General features: G+C 41.1%; 1 protein-coding gene across 1 annotated transcript in view; it reads right to left on the bottom strand.

The window, feature by feature from the left end:
• NECAB1 (N-terminal EF-hand calcium binding protein 1) overlaps positions 1 to 19,504 on the bottom strand; it is a 316,109-nt gene that overhangs the window by 24,747 nt on the left and 271,858 nt on the right. Inside the window, exons 8-9 of the mRNA XM_073631932.1 lie at positions 19,119 to 19,195; positions 9,349 to 9,402 (exon numbers count right to left, since the gene is read on the bottom strand). Coding sequence (XP_073488033.1) covers positions 9,349 to 9,402; positions 19,119 to 19,195 — 131 coding nt within the window. The remainder of the gene's footprint in view (positions 1 to 9,348; positions 9,403 to 19,118; positions 19,196 to 19,504) is intronic.

The raw sequence follows: 19,504 nt of genomic DNA, 5'->3' as shown, positions 1-19,504 counted from the left end.
CACTGTGTCTCTATGTAGAGGTTGCCATCTTGTTAGAGCGCATGCCTTCCAGCAAGAACAACACTGAGCAGCATAGTAGTGGCATCACCAAATCTCACTTCATATCTCCTGAGACTAGTGGTTACAGGCAGCAGAGCCTTAGGTTCACACTGCAAATATTCTGCTATGAGGAAGTAGGCACAGGTGTGACTAGGTACCCGCCAGTTGTGAATTACCAAATAGGCAGAGTAGGCACGTGTCATGATAAAGAGGCAGGAAACGCCTTGAAACAAGTAGCGACGCCCACCGTCAGCACTTGGTTGACTCGGTTGCGTCACTTCCGGTTTCAGGTGCGTCCTACCGAAGTCATTGTGCTGCTTCTGATTCTTCAACAAGGGTACCTGGGCTCCTAGGACACCATACTATCACTTCCCGGTGACGATGTTAACCCTTTGCATCTGGAAACTATAGCAGGACAACATCTTCATAGGACCACATACAAGTGATTACTATAGGTGTCTCTCCTGCCAATGTTCCTACTCCATCTATTTACTGATGTCCTTTCTGGACAAGACCCCTTCCTGACTCTGATGACAAGCATTCTACATGCATCCTTATATGAGTTGCTAATTGTCATTGTAATACATTTTGTAACATCTATTACACTTTTGTTAAAAAAATATTGGTGCAACCTACGTATGTGTAATGTGATGGTCATCTCCATTTAGTGGCCTACGTACACATTCAATGTTATCCGAGTAGAGCGATCACACGAGAAACCCCCAGGGTTCCGACTGCTTAAGGGCCCCCACAGAGTTCAATCCAGCACTGGCACCCTCCCATACTAGTAAGTGCACTGCTATTTTTCAGGAGAAATTCTAAACGGAAGGTAATTTTTTTTAGAATACGTATAATGCCGCGTACACACGACCGGTTTTGCTGTCGGAATAAACTCCAAAGGTTTCTCCGACGGAATTCCGCTGAAACTGTCTTGCGCACACGCGATCACACCAAAGTCTGATCGTCAAGAACGTGGTGACGTACAGTACGTACGACGGGACTAGAAAAAGGAAGTTCAATAGCCAGTAGCCAATAGCTTCCGTCTCGTACTTGCTTCAGAGCATGCGTCGTTTTTGGTCTGTCGGAAAAAGCATACAGATGAGCAGTTTTCCTGATAGGAATTGGTTCCGTCGGAAATATTTAAAACATGTTCTATTTCTAGGTCCGTCAAATCATAGCAAAACTTCACTTTCTTAGTTCAGTTACACTTTATTTGTGCCCGATGGGTGCATTCTGTTGCCTCTAGCTATCATCATTTATCTGCTTGGCTAATTCCAATAGATATATCCGTTTACAGCATTCCACATCTAAGAATTGGTAAGCTGCAATATAACAAATGTTTTCTTTTGAGTTTATTGCCACTTTAATGTTCGCCACTTTGCCATAGAACCTTTAAATACAACTTCTGTGTTATACTTTCCCCCTGCATTTAGCGTGAGGCATAATTTTGCAACAGACAGCACACAGAGGTTGTCCCTTATGTCACCAGGATAATACACTTTACTCCTCAGTGTTACAGCTTCTCTAAACATCCCACATTCAGCAGTCACTGGTACCCAGCGGAGATATGGCTTGGAGAACATAGATAGAGTCTGTAAGATCACAGAGACACAACTGCAATAAAACCAAATAAATAATAAATCCAAAGAGCTGGGAGATGTTGTAAAAACAAGATTGGCCTTTCAATTATTTATATTCACTTTTTTGTAACAGCTGCTGGAAACAGATTCTAGTATTATAGGTTCCAGAGTTTATATGTGAACTGAATACAAAGATCTATATCAGCATTTATCTCTTTGAGGAGATCTTCATGAAATTCCCTTAGAGACAAATAAGATAGTAAATGTCAGATAGAATGAGTAGCTTGCCCTGTATAGCTGCTTATTTAGTATTTTATGTGACTCACACCTTTATTTTATAGTATGACTATAATGCCTGATGGGAAATGAACACATAAACAATATTTAAACCATTCTAAGATCTTCATATGTATTATGTCTAATACAATATAACTTTAACATGCTGAGAGCACACGTGTTAATTAAAGGCTAGCCACACTAGCCTATTATTTTTCTATTATTTATTTCTATTTCTATTATATTTCTATTTCTACTATATAGTATATTATATATCTTGTATTATATTATAGTATATTATCTTATATCATCTATAATATATTATATATCTATTTCTATTATATATATATTTCTATTTCTATTATATATTATAAATAGTTTCTATTTGTGGATGCATAGTGGCAGAATTAGTGTTTACTTCCAAACTTTGGCAGATTCCTTTTTTCTTTTTTTTTTTTTTTTTAAATGAACCTTTATAAAGATTTAATCAATCAAGCTAACATATGCAAGCACCATAACAGGTTTGATCTTATTTTCCCAGTACTGCCAGGCCCCTACAAACCACCATTAGAGCTCCCAAAATACCTAACAAAGTTGGGATTTGCATAAGCTAAGCATTTAGGCACATAATGCTTAGGGAGTACCAAAAGTTACCAGTGAGGGGTAGGTACTGGTAGACATCTCATGGTAACTGCTGGAAATAGGTTGATTTAGTTTGATTTTAGCAGAGTACATATTTACTTTAAAGTGATTCTAAAGCCTAAAGGTTTTTTTTAATCTTACTGCATTCTATGCATTAAGGTAAAAAAACCTTCTTTGTCACAGGATCCCCCCCCCCAGCCCCCCTTATTTTTACCTGGGTCCATTTTTGATCCAGCGCTGTGCATGAGAGCAGCGCCTCCTCTGTTCTCTCCTTCTTCACTGGGCAGACTGAGAGCAGCAGGAGGCATTGGCTTTTGTTGCTCAAACAAATCCTGTGATGAGGGAGCTGGGGGCGGGGCTGATGCACACTCTGTGTGTCAATAGACGCAGACAGAGTGGCTTGGGAGTGAGTTCGAGTTGGCTTTCTATGGGGGCACTCACAGAACAGGAGGAGCCAGAAGTGCTGGCGGAGGACCCCAGGAAAGGAGGATTGTGGCTGCTCTATGCAAAACCATTACACAGAGCAGGCAAGTATGACGTGATTATTATTTTATTTTAAAAAAAAATTAAACCTTTATGCTCTGTTCACACCTAGGCATTTTTGGGCGTTTTTCTGCTGTAAGCCTCAGCTCTAAAAAACGCCCAACAAGACAAATCCCATTAATTTCAATGGCCCTTGTTCACATCTGAGCGTTCTGTCGCCTGAAGCAAAACGCCCGTTGCTCAAAAAAGTACAGGAGCGTCTTTTTTGGCAGATTACAGGCGTTTTACTGGTTTTACATTGGTGAACTTTTAACCTTGAAAACGCCTGTACAAAAACGCTCCAAAACTCTGCAAAAACTGCAAAACGCCTGTAAAATAGCAACACCTAGATGTGAACAGAGCCTTACAATGACTCTAAGTTCAGTAAAGTACTAAGCACAACTACATTCTTATATTTGGGTGAAAAATATTTTGGCATTTGAACAGTAGTATATTTAAAGAACAAAAGCATCAAAGGTGAAGTAGAGAGAGGCAGCTGGAACACAAGTTCTGAAAAGGTCACAGATCTCCTGCTACTTTTCATTCTCCCGAGGGTTTATATCTTACATCTAATGGTCTTAGCTATTCATTCATACTGCACAAAGGCCACTGCAGGAAAATCAGACAATGTTTTTATTTAAACAATAATTCTTTCTGTAGGCACTTTATCACACAAACAGTATGGTATTCTATATTGAAAGGATATTTTGGAAGGTTAGTATTTCATTATGGTTATAGATAGATGTACATACTATATATATATATATATATATATATATATATATATATACACACACTATATTGCACATGAACTTTAATGGCATCCCAGTCTTAGTCCGTAGGGTTCAATATTGAGATGGCCCACCCTTTACAGCTATAACAGCTTCAACTCTTCTGGGAATGCTGTCCACAAGGTTTAGGAGTGTGTCTATGGGAATGTTTGACCATTCTTCCAGAAGTGCATTTGTAAGGTCAGGCACTGATGTTGGACGAGAAGGCCTGGCTTGCAATCTCGGCTCTAATTCATCTCAAAAGTGTTCTATCGGGTTGAGGTCAGGTCTCTGTGCAGGCCAGTCAATTTCCTCCACCCCAAACTCGCTCATCCATGTCTTTATGGACCTTGCTTTGTGCACTGGTGCGCAGTCATGTTGGACCAGGAAGGGGCCATCCCCAAACTGTTCCCACAATGTTGGGAGCATGAAATTGTCCAAAATGTCTTGGTATGCTGACGCCTTAAGTGTTCCCTTCACTGGAACTAAGGTGGCCAAGCCCAACCCCTAAAAAACAACCCTACACCGTAATCCCCCCTTCACCGAATGATTTGGACCAGTGCACAAAGCAAGGTCCATAAAGACATGGATGAGTGGGTTTGTGGTGGAGTAACTTGATTGGCCTGCACAGAGTCCTGACCTAAACCTGATAGAACACCTAAGAAAAATTTTAACATCTGAACAAATTCAGCAACTGACTTGGTATTGTTAACTGTGTTTCCAATATCTGTATGATAATGGGTGGAGGCGATTTCTAAGCCATATTAAAGTGAAATCGCATCCTTTGTTCTTTTTTTAATTGGGAGCAGGCATCTTTTCATTGCAGAAGACATATACTATATCTCTCCTAATGAAACTAGAATAAGAGGTAGCACACCATCACCGGGAGATGGTAGTGGGTGCTTATAATGTACACGGGGTACCACGTTCCACTGAATTTTAGATATATTGAGTGATCAGAGACATGGATTTTAAAGACACCACTTAGTAGTTAAAAACATACAAAAGTTTTTTTATAAGCTAGTTACAATGATCATAAAATCTAATTCCAGACAATTAAAATAGCGACCCTCAGTTGGTTGGCACCCTTTTGGAACATCAGAGGTAGATAGCATATTATTACCGGTTTGTCTCCATGACGGAGAAAGAGTACCCCCTGGTATTTTGTGGAGACTGATAGATACTTTTTTGTGTTCTCTGCCTCCCCCTAGCTCCGCTTTTTCCTTGCTTGGACTGGTCCCCTCAGTCACTGTGGGGCTCGTGCCCTGCTGGGTGGCATCTGTCTCTCTCACACCCAGCATGCGCTGTTTTTGTAAGTGTATACTCACCTGTGCCCAAGAATGATGTTTATACAACCCTTTCTATGTAAATATGATTACAATAATCTGTCTTTTTATTCATGTAGAATTATATTTCCAAGCTCCCGAGGAAGCGAAACATGTAGAGTTGTTTTCCCCTGTAAGCCCTAACACATCAAGATGTCCTGTCGGGCTTAATAATAATTATGTAGGTTAATAAAGTGGACAAATATATATATCACTCAAGATGGTATGGCTCACTGGAATAGGGTGTCCTGGACCGACTATACGGAATGCATATGTCACCATATAGTCCATGGACTAAGCTCTGGATTTACCAGTGTCTGTGCAATGTGAGGAGAGAAGATCTCTCAATTTGCGAAGGATAATTCAATCCAATCTTGTATAGAAGTAGCTGTCAGTACAGTATACTTGATATTTTTTAACGAACTTCACATTCCAATGTTAAAAGAGTATGACACATCATTGGGAGCTCGACTGAGGAGTATATCAAGGGAGAGAAAAGGGGGGTTGCCCAAAAGCTCTCACCACTCCATGGTATTGATTGAGATGAAGATGATATACTTAACGGTCTTCCTTCATGGGCGCTGCAGTCAGCATGTCAGTGAATCCTTGATGCGTGCTTGTGTTTGTTGCGTTGGCGCTATGTCAAGTAACAGCTGGGTGCTAGACATCCGGTCAAACGTAGATACGTCAAATCAGGAGACCCATAGGTGAGTGTGCTGCAGGCTTGTCCAGTCAGTCCATGTGGAAGAGGTGGTTCGATGTTACGCACACCTGTTGGAACGCATGGTGGATTTTTTTTTTTTTTGTATGTGTTTTTAATTGGGTGTACTGGGGGGTGTCTCCACTATAATGGTGTAATTTAACCTATAGTGGACTAACCCTATTGTTGATTCCTCAATAAAGTTTTTCTATTTTTGATAAACCGTGGTTGATCCTCATAATTGCTATCCTTTTGGAGACATCTCTTTGTCTCATCACTGTTCTTTATACAGTGTCCCTCTGTGTTTCTTCCAGGATCGCTGGCTCCGGCCCTGTGAGTGGCCGGAGCCATGATGACATCACTCCTGCGCATGCGCATGGGAGCCCTTCGTTCTGGCAAGTTCCGGCAGGATTTGCATGCGCCGCTGATGTCAGGGGCTGCATGCAGGGTCAATATCTTCTAAACCTTGCAGGTTTAGAAGATATTCTTTTTTACCTTCAACTAAGCCTTATTATAGTCTTACCTGTAGGTAAAAATCACCAAGCGGGCAATACAACCGCTTTAAGATATATTTTTATGATCATTGTAACTAGCTTATAAATAAAGTTTGTATGTTTTTTAACTACTTGGTGGTGTCTTTAATGTCCATGTCTGTGATCACTCAATATATCTCTCCTAAAACAAAACAAGCTCACCAATTATTCACAATTTTCTATTGAATGTGCACAGAGCTGCTCATGTATAGCTCAACATACATTTTCAGCACAGAGCCAGTGTGCTGGGATGAATGACTTCTGTGCAGTATTTGGAAGTCACATCATCCCCTTCAGCCAATCAAAAGGCCGAAAATCTGACACCCAGTAGAAGCCTGGGAAGAAGGTAGCATCGCCCAGTGTGGGAGCCAACAGTTGCATCGCCGGAATAGAGGTGAGTATTCTGAGGAGTGTAGTTCTGCTTTAAGGAATAACAGTATATGACAAATAAAAGAAAGAGGAAGGAAGTGAAAGAGAGAGACTCCGTTTTAATCTTTGTTTTGATTTGGACTCATTTACATTTTGGGTGTTACATAGTTGTTTTAGGGGTACAAACCATCTGAAGTTTTATTACTGTGTGAGGCTTTGTTGGGGACATTTCCCCTCACTTTCTGTCCAAGTGACAATGCTGTCATCTGGACAATAAGTGAGGAAATTCTCCTCCACTTGGTGTCCACCACACTTCCAGGGACAAAAGCAAAATGTGTTTTTCCAAACTTTGTCCCTCTTGTCAACAACAGGAGAGGAAGTAAAAGAAATCACCCCAACTGACCCCTTCTCTATCCATAACTGCAAAATTAATGTAGCAAGGTCCTGGACCTCCAGATGCATAATAGTGACCTCCAGAGTCAGGGAGAGGTGACATCCTTCTGTGTAGAGTGAGTTACAAGGCATGGTGGGTGTAATGCAAGCTGAAGTGATGGGCGCCAGACACTTTTTAAATGCAAAGAGATTTATTGTCTCTTGAACAAGAACTGTGGGAGAGAGGGTTAGGGCCAGGACAACCTTAAGTAGCTGCAATGACAATTGGCAGACTCCGAGACTTCTATAGGTAGACAGTTATACAGTTGAAGGCCTCCAGCCGGATACCGCTTCTGTATAGGTAGGACCGCTGTCTCCTATGGCAATAAATCTTGTAACAGTCACTAACTTTAGTTGTATTTAACTATTGGTAACACAAATAGTCCTCTACACTCTACAGTCTCTCACTGTAGGTCTTCAGTCACTGAGCTCCCAGTCTTTCCCTAGACTCTCAGACCCAATCGCCACTGGATCCCCTGAGCTTTTCCACTTCCATAACTCTGTATCTTTCTCAAGCGTCACCCATGCTTTCCTGCTGGGTCCCGGGCTTGGCACTCAAAGATACACCTCAAGCGTCACTCCTGCTGACCCGCTAGGTCCCTGGCTTGGCATTCACTGATGCTCCTCAAGCTTCACCTCTGTTGTCCCGCTGGGTCCCTGGCTTGGTACTTGCTGAAGTTTTCCAACTTCTTCACCGTCTCTGGCTGGTGAGAAAACTGCTCTGGTACTGGCTCCAGCTTACTCACAGTGGTCTCCAGTAACAAGGTGGATGGTCCCCTAGTGGTGACAGCTTCCCCTCTACCTCCTGCCACGACTGGTTCCCCATCTTGCAGAACGGTTACTCTCAGTTGGACTCCAATCCTGCAGTCCCAACCCTGCACTGCTTCTCCTGCTTCTTGATAGGCCTCAGACAGCCTAGCAGCCAGATGTCCCCAGGATAGGCCTCCGGTTTCTGGCCTAGGAGCCCGGGGCAGCATAACACACATCCACCCAGACAGCCGTCCAGGTGGCACAGGACCCTGATCACCTGACTCCACCCAAATAAATAGGCTCTCCCAGAAGGCCAAGGGACTAAAGAAACCCCCGCCAATTGGCTGAAACACCCCATCCATTCATAACCTGACCTTGCTAAGCTCTTGTCTATCTAATGTCACCAGCATAATGTCACCTAGCGACAGAAGAGAGAAGGTGCAGCAAGTCCAGAACTAGAGAGGAATCAATGTATCTACTAACAATTAACCAGGGCAACCCCGCCTAAACACCAGGGTGCTACATCAAGTTTTGGCTGGAGATAAACTTTATTACTTTTTTAAGGTGAAATTAGCTTTTAAATGCACATTTATTTGCAGGGAAAAAAGTGCATTCATTGTTTTTTTATTTTTTATTTTTTTTACAGGAACCTACAATCAGTGGATCGAGTGTGCAATGTTAGGCTCCTGCCAACACTTCCTCCAGCTCTCTATCCATACATCTCTATGGGCTGTAAGCTGCAGAGATTGAAGAAGTGTCAATGGACTATGAGCACTCCTATTATTGCACTCCTTTGAGAACTACAAGTCCGTCTGCCACTGTGGAAGTTGAGACTTGTAGTTCATTCATTCACAGATCCCTGTGAATGAATGATGGGGCTGTGCAGACACAGCTCTGCAGTACCATGCAAAATCTAAAAGTGACAGCTTCTGTTGCGGAGAAGAACCACTGCACACTGTCACAAGGTGTGGGGGCATGTGCACCATATTACATGTTACAACGTAAATAGGGGTGATGTAAAATGTGAACTTAGCCTGTTTCACAATAAACAGATACTCCATTTCAGATAGAACAGAAACTGTGGTAAAATCCATTCTAAAAAAAAAACTTTATGATGCTTATTTATAGATAATTTTGATGTACAGCTAGCTGTGGCTGGGAAGCCATGGCTCTAGAGAGCAGTCTGAAGTCCATGCTTTTTCCTGACAATTATTATAAAATATTCACACTTTTACAGCATATTCTAACCATCTCATGTTTTAGATTTGCAATAAAATGAAAAACAGCTTATAAAATACTTTAGTTAAAATAAAAATGTAAAACGTGCCGTCGATTCTTGCAAAGGCTACACTCGTGGGCTTTTACTGAGGAAGGTTTAGCACTTAGCCTGGAAAATAATCAATTACTTACAGATTTTGTGCTGCCGTCTAAGATCTCTTCCTCCAGGGGCTCCAGCTTTAGGTCCTTTACAAAAACAAGAATAGTGCAGAATAATTAGCATTTTATTAGAGGATCATGAGAAGAATTGAGTTTAGATTTTAGAATTTTTAAAGTAGTATTAAACCCTCAGTGTTTTTTAGCCTAACATATTGAGCACAATGAAATAAACATTCACAACTATTTGATAAAATTCTTACCGCAATGCTTGCTGTTTAACAACTTTCAATACTTCTGGCTCCTGCTCTACCAGTGCTGCCTTCCTAAACTTCCAGTCTTTACAGGAGAGAGTTAACAGGGGGCAGTGCAGTCTACAGACAGTCTGTTGGCTTGGAGAAGGGATGGGGGGGGAGTAGGGGAGATCCTTATCATCCTAGGTTGTGGAGCTGTGTGCTTCTGTTGATGCACACAGTGTAGGGAGACACAATTCTAGTCCCTGCATACATTGGTGGCTTCATAGGAGAGAAAGGAGCCATCATAAAACAGGAAGCCCGGGGCAACGGTCTTGTGCCTAGCTTAAACTGGAACATAGGCAAGAATTAAATAATAAATGTGAATCATATCTCAAGTGTCTCAAAATGAGGGTTTAATATCACTTCATATGGATCTTATGAACCTAGGTGATTCTCATTGGATGTTGTATAATTATATTGCATCCAATGCTTATCTATAGAATTTGTCTTTGTGTACAGCATTTATATGCTTCTATACGTATTCATATGCTACTACAGTGTCCACACAAATAAAATGCCTATGACTTTGTTAGAGCCTCCTTTGGCCCCAGAATTTCATCCATGTCATAGTATAGATAGTATTAATACTCACATTCAGTTGAACTTGTTTGGTATTGTTGACAATGGTTTACTACTCATTCAAGTGGTTCTCCCAGGATGAATAGCAAAATGTCTTCAACATTGCAGAACAGGTCCAGTTACATGCCACTTACTACTAGCCATATGAGTTTTATTTGCCTGAAATTCTCCTTTATGTTATGAATCTATGTTGATTAAATTCCGTTCATAGTTAAAGCCAGTGGCGGCACTTCCATTAGGGCCAGCGTCCCCCTAATCCATGCACCCGGCCCCTAATCTACATGCAGGCCGTCGGATGCATGGATTTCAATGTTTTTTTTTTTTTCCTGAAGCATATGATTAAAGCCTGAGGCCCTAATTGGCTTCAAAAAAGGGTGGGTTCAGGGCACACAGCACTGTGCCCTGAGCCCACCCACTCGTGTGACATCATTGTATTAATATTCGCTAATGTCTTCCTGCTTCTCCTCCCGGAAGGCAGCGGGTCCTGAGCACCGATTGGCCAGGGAGTCTTAGGACTTAGTCCAGGTTTGTTTGCCGCCCCCCCCCCCCCCCCAAATATTGAGCACCAGCCGCCACTGGTTAAAGCTTATCTCCAAAAAGATACAAATGCAGCTCTGTAATTATTAATTAGGGATGAGCCGAACACCCCCCTGTTCGGTTCGCACCAGAACATGCGAACAGGCAAAAAATTTGTTCGAACACGCGAACACCGTTAAAGTCTATGGGACTCGAACATGAATAATCAATAGTGCTAATTTTAAAGGCTTACATGCAAGTTATTGTCAGAAAAAGTGTTTGGGGACCTGGGTCCTTCCCCAGGGGACATGGATCAATGCAGAAAAAAGTTTTAAAAACAGCCGTTTTTTCTGGAGCAGCGATTTTAATAATGCTTAAAGTGAAACAATAAAAGTGTAATATTCCTTTAAATTTCGTACCCGTTACAAAATGGGTGACCCTGCCCCCCTCTGATGTCACGGGGAAAGCCACAGGGAAGTCTCCGTCGAGTCCCCGCCCTCCGTTATTTAAGAACCTTCAGAAGACGAGAAGTGTCACCCAGCAGGAGCCTCCCATCATGAATGCGGAGCGGCCCGAGAACGAAGAAGGGAAGAAGACACCACGGAGGAAGATGCCGGACGAGAACACCAGAGCAAGAAGAAGAGGATCAGAGGAAGAACCAGAGGAAGAAGAAGATGGAGGAAGAAACTGAAGGAAGATAGAGGAAAGAAGATGGAAAGAAGATTTTAAATAAAGGAATTGTCAAAAACTCTCTTGTCATTTTTAACATTTTTGACACTTTTTTTGTGAAATGGTGAGGGTACTTTTGTACCCCCTAACCATTTCACATGGGGGGCGGGATCTGGGGGTCCCCTTGTTAAAGGGGGCTTCCAGATTCCGATAAGCCCCCCGTCCGCAGACCCCCACAACCACCGGGCAAGGGTGTGGGGATGGAGCCCTTGTCCCCATCAACATGGTGCTTTGGGGGGGTCCCCAAAGCACCCTCCCAATATTGAGGGCATGCGGCCTGGTACGGTTCAGGGGAGGGCGCTCTCTCATCCCCACCTCTTTTCATGTGGCCTGCCAGGTTGCGTGCTCGGATAAGGGTCTGGTATGGATTTTTGGGGGGACCCACGCCATTTTTTAAAAAATTTTGGCGCAGGGTTCCCCTTAAAATCCATACCAGACCTGAAGGGCCTGTTATGGATTTTGAGGGGGACCCCCACGCCTTTTTTTTTTAAATTTTGGCGCGGGGTTCCCCTTAATATCCATACCAGACCTGAAGGGCCCAGTATGGAATTTAGGGGGACCCCCATGCCATTTTTTTTTTTTTAATTTTGGTTCGGGGTTCCCCTGTGGGGAAATCCCATGCAGCTTTTTTCAATTAACTTTTATGTGTATTGTTGGACCGAAAATTCATTAATAGCCGCGAGTAGTTTTAAATTACTTTTTTCCTTTGAAATGTCATTTTGCTGTAAGACTGTTCTAAACACGGGAAACATGCGTCCCTTTACAGGCATACTATAGACACCCCCAGGTAGGAAATTTAAAGGAATATTACACTTTTATTGTTTCACCTTAAGCATTATTAAAATCACTGCTCCCGAAAAAAACGTTCGTTTTTAAAACTTTTTTTTGCATTGATCCATGTCCCCTGGGGCAGGACCCAGGTCCCCAAACACTTTTTATGACAATAACTTACATATAAGCCTTTAAAATTAGCACTTTTGATTTCTCCCATAGACTTTTAAAGGGTGTTCCGCGGCTTTCGAATTTGCCGCGAACACCCCAAATTGTTCGCTGTTTGGCGAACTGGAGAACAGCCGATGTTCAAGTCGAACATGAGTTCGACTCGAACTCGAAGCTCATCCCTATTATTAATACCTTCTTAAATATATATATATATTTTAACGCAAACAGTGTAAGTACTTGAATGAGAGCTAAATTGGCAGAAGCACCTATAAAAGCTTGAATACAATTTTCTTTAGATTTACCAAGGCCTGCCTAATTGGATACAATTGAAAGTGTTGCTTAGTTTTGACCTCATATTATATGGTTTTTGGTAAATCTAAAGGAAAATTGTACAAACAAAATTAATATGTAGCCTTAGCTCAACCAAATACATAAATAAAAGTAAAGTAATGGCATCAACATGATATAAACATGACTCAAAAAAGTGCAACAATATATAAAGTGCAAAAGAGTTCTAAATATATATAACCAAGTCCCAGCAAAAAATATCAACTGTATGTAACAGTTTGGTTGATTTACTAAAGGCACTGCAAGTGCACTTGCTCCACAGCTCAGTAAATGAGGTAAAGCTCCACTTTGCAAAGAATACGCAATTACATGCAAAGAAAATGAAAATAAAAAAATAATTTCTGCTTGGATTATAAAACTCAGCAGAGCTTCCCCTCAGATCTAGAGTATACACAGTATATTTGCCTATAGTAAATCAACCTCTCCATGTCCAATAATAAAGTGCAGAGAGTATGCAACTCAATCACAAAAATAAAATAAAATAAAAAAATGAATAAACTTATATGTAACATAGTTCCTTAAATAGAGATTGAATGAAACCGGACATACAAAGCTGCTTACCAATAGGGATGGGCTCAGGCGTTTTCGAGTCCTAGTCCCAACCTACTTGAGCAATCCCGCCAGGAAGCCATCACTGCACACCTCCAATCATGAGCAGCCTAGTCACGGCGTGTGTATGTGCAGCTGCGGGCCAGGAAATGCCTCACTGCCTATGATTGGTGGTGTGCAGTGATGGCTTCCTGGCGGGATTGCTCAGTTGGGTTGGGACTAGGATTCGAACACGCTTGAGCCCATCCCTTCTTACCAAATATAATCATGCTCCATCTGACATGTTTCACCCAAAAGGGTGAAACATGAGAAAGAGCTTTTGGGTGAAGCATGTCAGGTGAAGCTTGATACTCTTGCATGAGTTGCATTATATACAATTGTGTACTTTACTGCTGTTATTGTAAGTGCTTTGCCCCAGTATTAAACATGTTTTAAGCTTACTATACCATGAAGCATCTCCTTTCTTTTATTAATGCGAATGCTGTGGCTGTGAATACCGTTCTATCTGGTCTTATGCTGATAAAACAATGCTGGGTGAATGATCCTTTGAGCAGAGTGATTTTACTACACACGACAGTCTGCACTAATGATACAGTGGGGACAGAAAGTATTCAGACCCCCTTAAATTTTTCACTCTGTTATATTGCAGCCATTTGCTAAAATCATTTAAGTTCATTTTTTTTCCTCATTAATGTACACGCAGCACTCCATATTGACAGAAAAACACAGAATTGTTGACATTTTTGCAGATTTATTAAAAAAGAAAAACTGAAATATCACATGGTCCTAAGTATTCAGACCCTTTGCTCAGTATTTAGTAGAAGCACCCTTTTGATCTAATACAGCCAAGAGTCTTTTTGGAAAAGATGCAACAAGTTTTTCACACCTGGATTTCGGGATTCTCTGCCATTCTTCCTTGCAGATCCTCTCCAGTTCTGTCAGGTTGGATGGTAAACATTGGTGGGCAGCCATTTTTAGGTCTCTCCAGAGATGCTCAATTGGGTTTAAGTCAGGGCTCTGGCTGGGCCATTCAAGAACAGTCACGGAGTTGTTGTGAAGCCACTCCCTCATTATTTTAGCTGTGTGCTTAGGGTCATTGTCTTGTTGGAAGGTAAACCTTCGGCCCAGTCTGAGGTCCTGAACACTCCAGAGAAGGTTTTCGTCCAGGATATCCCTGTACTTGGCCGCATTCATCTTTCCCTCGATTGCAACCAGTCATCCTGTCCTTGCAGCTGAAAAACACCCCCACAGCATGATGCTGCCACCACCATGCTTCACTGTTGGGACTGTATTGGACAGGTGATGATCAGTGCCTGGTTTTCTCCACACATACCACTTAGAAATGTTCTATCTTGGTCTCACCAGACCAAAGAATCTTATTTCTCACTATCTTGGAGTTCTTCAGGTGTTTTTTTAGCAAACTCCATGCGGGCTTTCATGTTTCTTGCACTAAGGAGAGGCTACCGTCGGGCCAGTCTGCCATAAAGCCCCGACTGGTGGAGGGCTGCAGTGATGGTTGACTTTCTACAACTTCCTCGCATCTCCCGACTCCATCTCTGGAGGTCAGCCACAGTGATCTTTGGGTTCTTCTTTACCTCTCTCACCAAGGCTCTTCTCCCCTAATAGCTCAGTTTGGCCGGACAGCCAGCTCTAGGAAGGGTTCTGGTCGTCCCAAACGTCTTCCATTTAAGGATTATGGAAGCCACTGTGCTCTTAGGAACCTTAAGTGCAGCAGAGTTTTTTGTAACCTTGGCCAGATCTGTGTCTTGCCACAATTCTGTCTCTGAGCTCTTCAGGCAGTTCCTTTGACCTCATGATTCTCATCTGCTCTGACATGCACTGTGAGCTGTAAGGTCTTATATAGACAGGTGTGTGGCTTTCCTAATCTAGTCCAATCAGTAGAATCAAACACGGCTGGACTCAAATGAAGGTGTAGAACCATCTCAAGGATGATCAGAAGAAATGGACAGCGCCTGAGTTAAATATATTAGTGTCCCAGCAAAGGGTCTGAATACTTAGGACCATGTGATATTTCAGTTTTTCTTTTTTAATAAATCTGCAAAAATGTCAACAATTCTGTGTTTTTCTGTCAATATGGGGTGCTGTGTGTGTACATTAATGAGGAAAAAAATGAACTCAAATGATTTTAGCAAATGGCTGCAATATAACAAAGAGTGAAAAATTTAAGGGGGTCTGAATACTTTCTGTCCCCACTGTACATGCTGGATGGATGGTCCTTTGAGCAAGCTACCTGGATGTTACCTTTCTCATGAGCGCATTTAGATCTCCAGTATTGAGATCTATTTCATTTGCTAAGCAGCATTGTATGTCTGGTTTCACTTAAGCACTGGAGCACTTTATTGGAATTTTTTTTTGGCACTGTGAACACTTTTCATTACTGGATTTCATAGATTATTCATTTGGACTTTTTTTTGCACTTTATTTTTTGGGACTGTGTTACATATAAGTTTATTCATTTTTTGATTGATTTTATTGTTGTGATTGAGTTACATACTTTCTGCCCTTTTTTATTGGACTTTATGTTACATGTATATTTTTTGCATTGTTTGGGACTTGGTTATATAGATTTAGAACTCTATTGCACTTTATGTATTTGCACTTTATATCATGTCAATGCCATTACTTGATTTTTATTTATTTATATGGTTGATTTAGTGGGTGAGCGCATCTGTATTTCTTAATTAAGTACCTGAATTTGACTTTATATCAGCCTCTAATGCCACGAATTTCCGACAGAAAAAGTCCGATGGGAGCTTTTGATCGGATAATCCGACAATGTGTATGCCCCATTGGACTTTTTATGTCGGCATTTCTGACGGACTTAGATAGAGAACATGCTCTAAATTTTTCCGTCGGAAATGCAGATGGAGCTTGTCCTGTTGGCAAGTCCGACCGTGTGTACGCGGCAATAGAGTTTACTCTACAGCAGAGCTTAGAGGAGGAGGGAAAACAGCACAAGGAGCCATTCAGGGGTGTTGCAGTGCTGGGAGAAGCAGAGAGCAGAGTGACAGAGAGATGAGCTCATCGGTGTGCTGCTTCTCCTTTCAGTATCAAAAGACACAGGTGCATCCAGTTAAATATGTGCGTGTGTGTGTGTGTGTGTACATGTGTAAGACAGTTTGAGTCTCTAAAAATTCCCATAGCTCTGTGCATTATGCATGTAAAAAAAGTGTTAACTTATCAAGACTCTCAGCTAAAACCGCTACCTAGGAAAGGAGTTTCATATTTTCACTTATTTAACAGTAAAGAACCCCTTAAGAAATTTAAGATTAACCTCTTTTCATTCAGTCTCAAATTGTGCCAAATGTCCTCTTCAGTGACTTTAGAGTAAACAGTTTAAATATTCAACCTTTGATATATTTGTACATTGTGATCATATTCCCTCTTTAAGGAAATGAAACAAGATCCCCAGGTGGCAGACTTTTAAGGCACAAAATGGCAAAAAGGTATATTCTAATATGAAAAGAATTAGAATATACCTTTTTACCATTTTGTGCCTTAAAAGTCTGTCACCTGGGGATCTTGTTTCATTTCTTGTAAACATTGGATGTGGCACAAATATATGCCCAATTGTAAACCGACTCACCATCGATATTCCCTCTTAAACGCCTCTTCTCCAGAGTGAATACCTGTAATCTATGTAATAAATCCTCATAGCTGAGGTCCTCCATCCCCTTTTAATTTTGTTGCCCGTCACTGAACTGCATATTCAAGATGAAGCCAAATCAGTGTTTTGTAAAACAGTAGAATTATTAATTGCTCTGTTTCCCTTTTTAATTTTCTTTCCATCACAGATTCTTTCAGAGAGGAGTCCCTCCTAATGTGTATTTTGCATATATATTTTTAGCACCTAAGTCCATAACTTTAATTTTTTTTTGTATCAAACTGTAGCTGACAGTTCCCCTATTTTATTAAAGTGGTTGTAAAGTCAGAAGGTTTTTTATCTTAATGCATTCCATGCATTAAGATAAAAAACATTCTGTGTGCAGCAGCCGCCCCAGCACCCCTTAACACTTACCTGAGCCCCATCTCTCTTCAGCGATGTCCACGAGTTCCTTGGCCATCCAGGACTCTTCTCCTGATCGGCTGAGACACAGCAGCTATGCCATTGGCTCCCGCTGCTGTCAATCAAACTCAGTTAACCATTTAGGAGAAAGAGGGGGCAGCGCCAAACCAGGGTTCCGTGTCTGAATGGACACAGGGAGCTGTGACTTGGCTCGGGTGCCCCCATAGCAAGCAGCTTGCTGTGGGGGCACTCAAGAGAAGGGAGGGGCCAGGAGAGCTGAAGAGGGACCCGAGAAAATGAGGATCTGGGCTGCCCTGTGCAAAACCACTCTACAGAGCAGATAAGTATAACACGTTTGTTATTTTTTGAGGAAAAAAAACAAGGCTTTACAATCGCTTTAAGGTCTTCTGTAATGTTGCAACATCTTGTGCCAAATGTATTTCCCTGCTCTTAATTCTAACTTCAATACCATTAATAAATAAGTTAAAACAGTCACAACCTTGGGTGATTTAGAGAATGAGTATACTGTTTATCATATACAGTACTGTGCAAAACTTTTAGACAAGTGTGAAAGAAATGCTATAAAGTAAAAATGTTTTCAATTCACAAAATGCACAGTGAGCTAACAGAAGTAAAATTTAAATTAAACCAGCATCAATTCTTATAATTGCACACTTTATACACTTGCACAAAGCCAGGGATTTTGTAGGATTAGAATCAGGTGTATGATTAAACAGTTATAGCAAGCAGGTGCTAATGATCATCAATTTCATATGTAGGTTGAAACAGTCATTAACTGAATCAGAAACAGCTGTGTAGGAGGGTTAAAAGTGGGTGGGAAACAGCTAAACTATGCTACCAAGGTGAGGTTCACTATTACATGTGAGTGCAATACAATATCTTGTATTATAAACATATACTTTTAATAAATACGACACTATGAAATCTTTCATCCTGTCTCCGGTTTGGTCACTATATATATATGACCACCATTTAAACCAGAGGATCAAATTGGAGCCTAACATCAGGGGAATCCCAGTCTTTGATGGCAAAAGCACTTTTTCACTGACCTGTATAAGGGGGGTCAAACATCTCTGGTGAGAGTACATCAACACTTTGGGCACAGGTGGTGAAGATTACAGGAGTTTGATGTAGAAGAAACATTGGTGTTGGGATTTTGACACATTGGACTTTTTGATATAATCTTTTTTTTTTATTTATTTACTTTTTTTTATTTTCCTATTTGTTAATTTGCCACTGTTTATGTTTTGCATATATATGTGAGCGCCATTTCATTAAATCCATGCTGTTTATTACTTATGATACCTTTATCGCAGTCAAATTCTTGAATTCAGTCCCTTAACATTTCCTTAAATACTTTGCATACTATTGATGTTAGGCTGACTGGTCTGTAGCTTCCTGCATACATATTGACCCATTTTTGAATATTGGTACAACATTTGCGCTACACAAATCAGTTGGTACCATTCCAATCAGTAAGGTGTGTAAGTCTTCTGGTCCTGGCAATTTACCTTTTTTGCTATTGATATATTTGAAGAATTTTGGAGGGTTTGTTTTACTTACAGTAGCAATATGCTTTGCCTATTCTATTTTAGCTTACCTGGTTGTTCTCTTGCCTCTCTTGCTGCATTTCTTGTAAATCTAAATATCAATTTTATCTTTTGTATTTAGCTGTTTCCCTGGAATTTAGCCTTAAGTATTAGCATCTAAAACACACCTAATGTTAGCTTTTTTAGCTCAATAACAAGGAAGACTGGCTCTTGCAAAGAAAATAAATAAATAAAGACAAATTTCAATACCTTCTTTTCCAGCCTATCAATTAGTTTCTGAAGTCTGTTTATCTGGGTCATCCACTGGTTGTCTTCGTCTAACAAGCCTACAGGAAGAATAAATAAATAATCGAATGGAAAATAGTCAGGATTTCTTTTTTAAGCAGGCAGGAATGGCTGTTTAGTGCAAGGAGGCCCTGTAGGAAAACTCTTTAAATGCTGTCACGATTCAGCACATATCTCTGTGTTCAACATTGTTTAGTCATTAGGATTCATTACATAACAGACCTAAATGGTGGAACAGTGTAATTGTATAGTAATATTAGTGGAACTACTGAAAATGCATGTGCTCCAGGTCTCTGAGGCTCAGTGAAGGCTGGGCTGCAATCTCTCTAGGTACGTATGTACTTCCAGTG

This window comes from Aquarana catesbeiana, linkage group LG05 (genome assembly GCF_042186555.1).
Source record: "Aquarana catesbeiana isolate 2022-GZ linkage group LG05, ASM4218655v1, whole genome shotgun sequence".
Classification (NCBI taxonomy): domain Eukaryota; kingdom Metazoa; phylum Chordata; class Amphibia; order Anura; family Ranidae; genus Aquarana; species Aquarana catesbeiana.
Note: the sequence above shows the minus strand (reverse complement) of the source record. Positions and strands in the feature narration are given on the sequence as shown.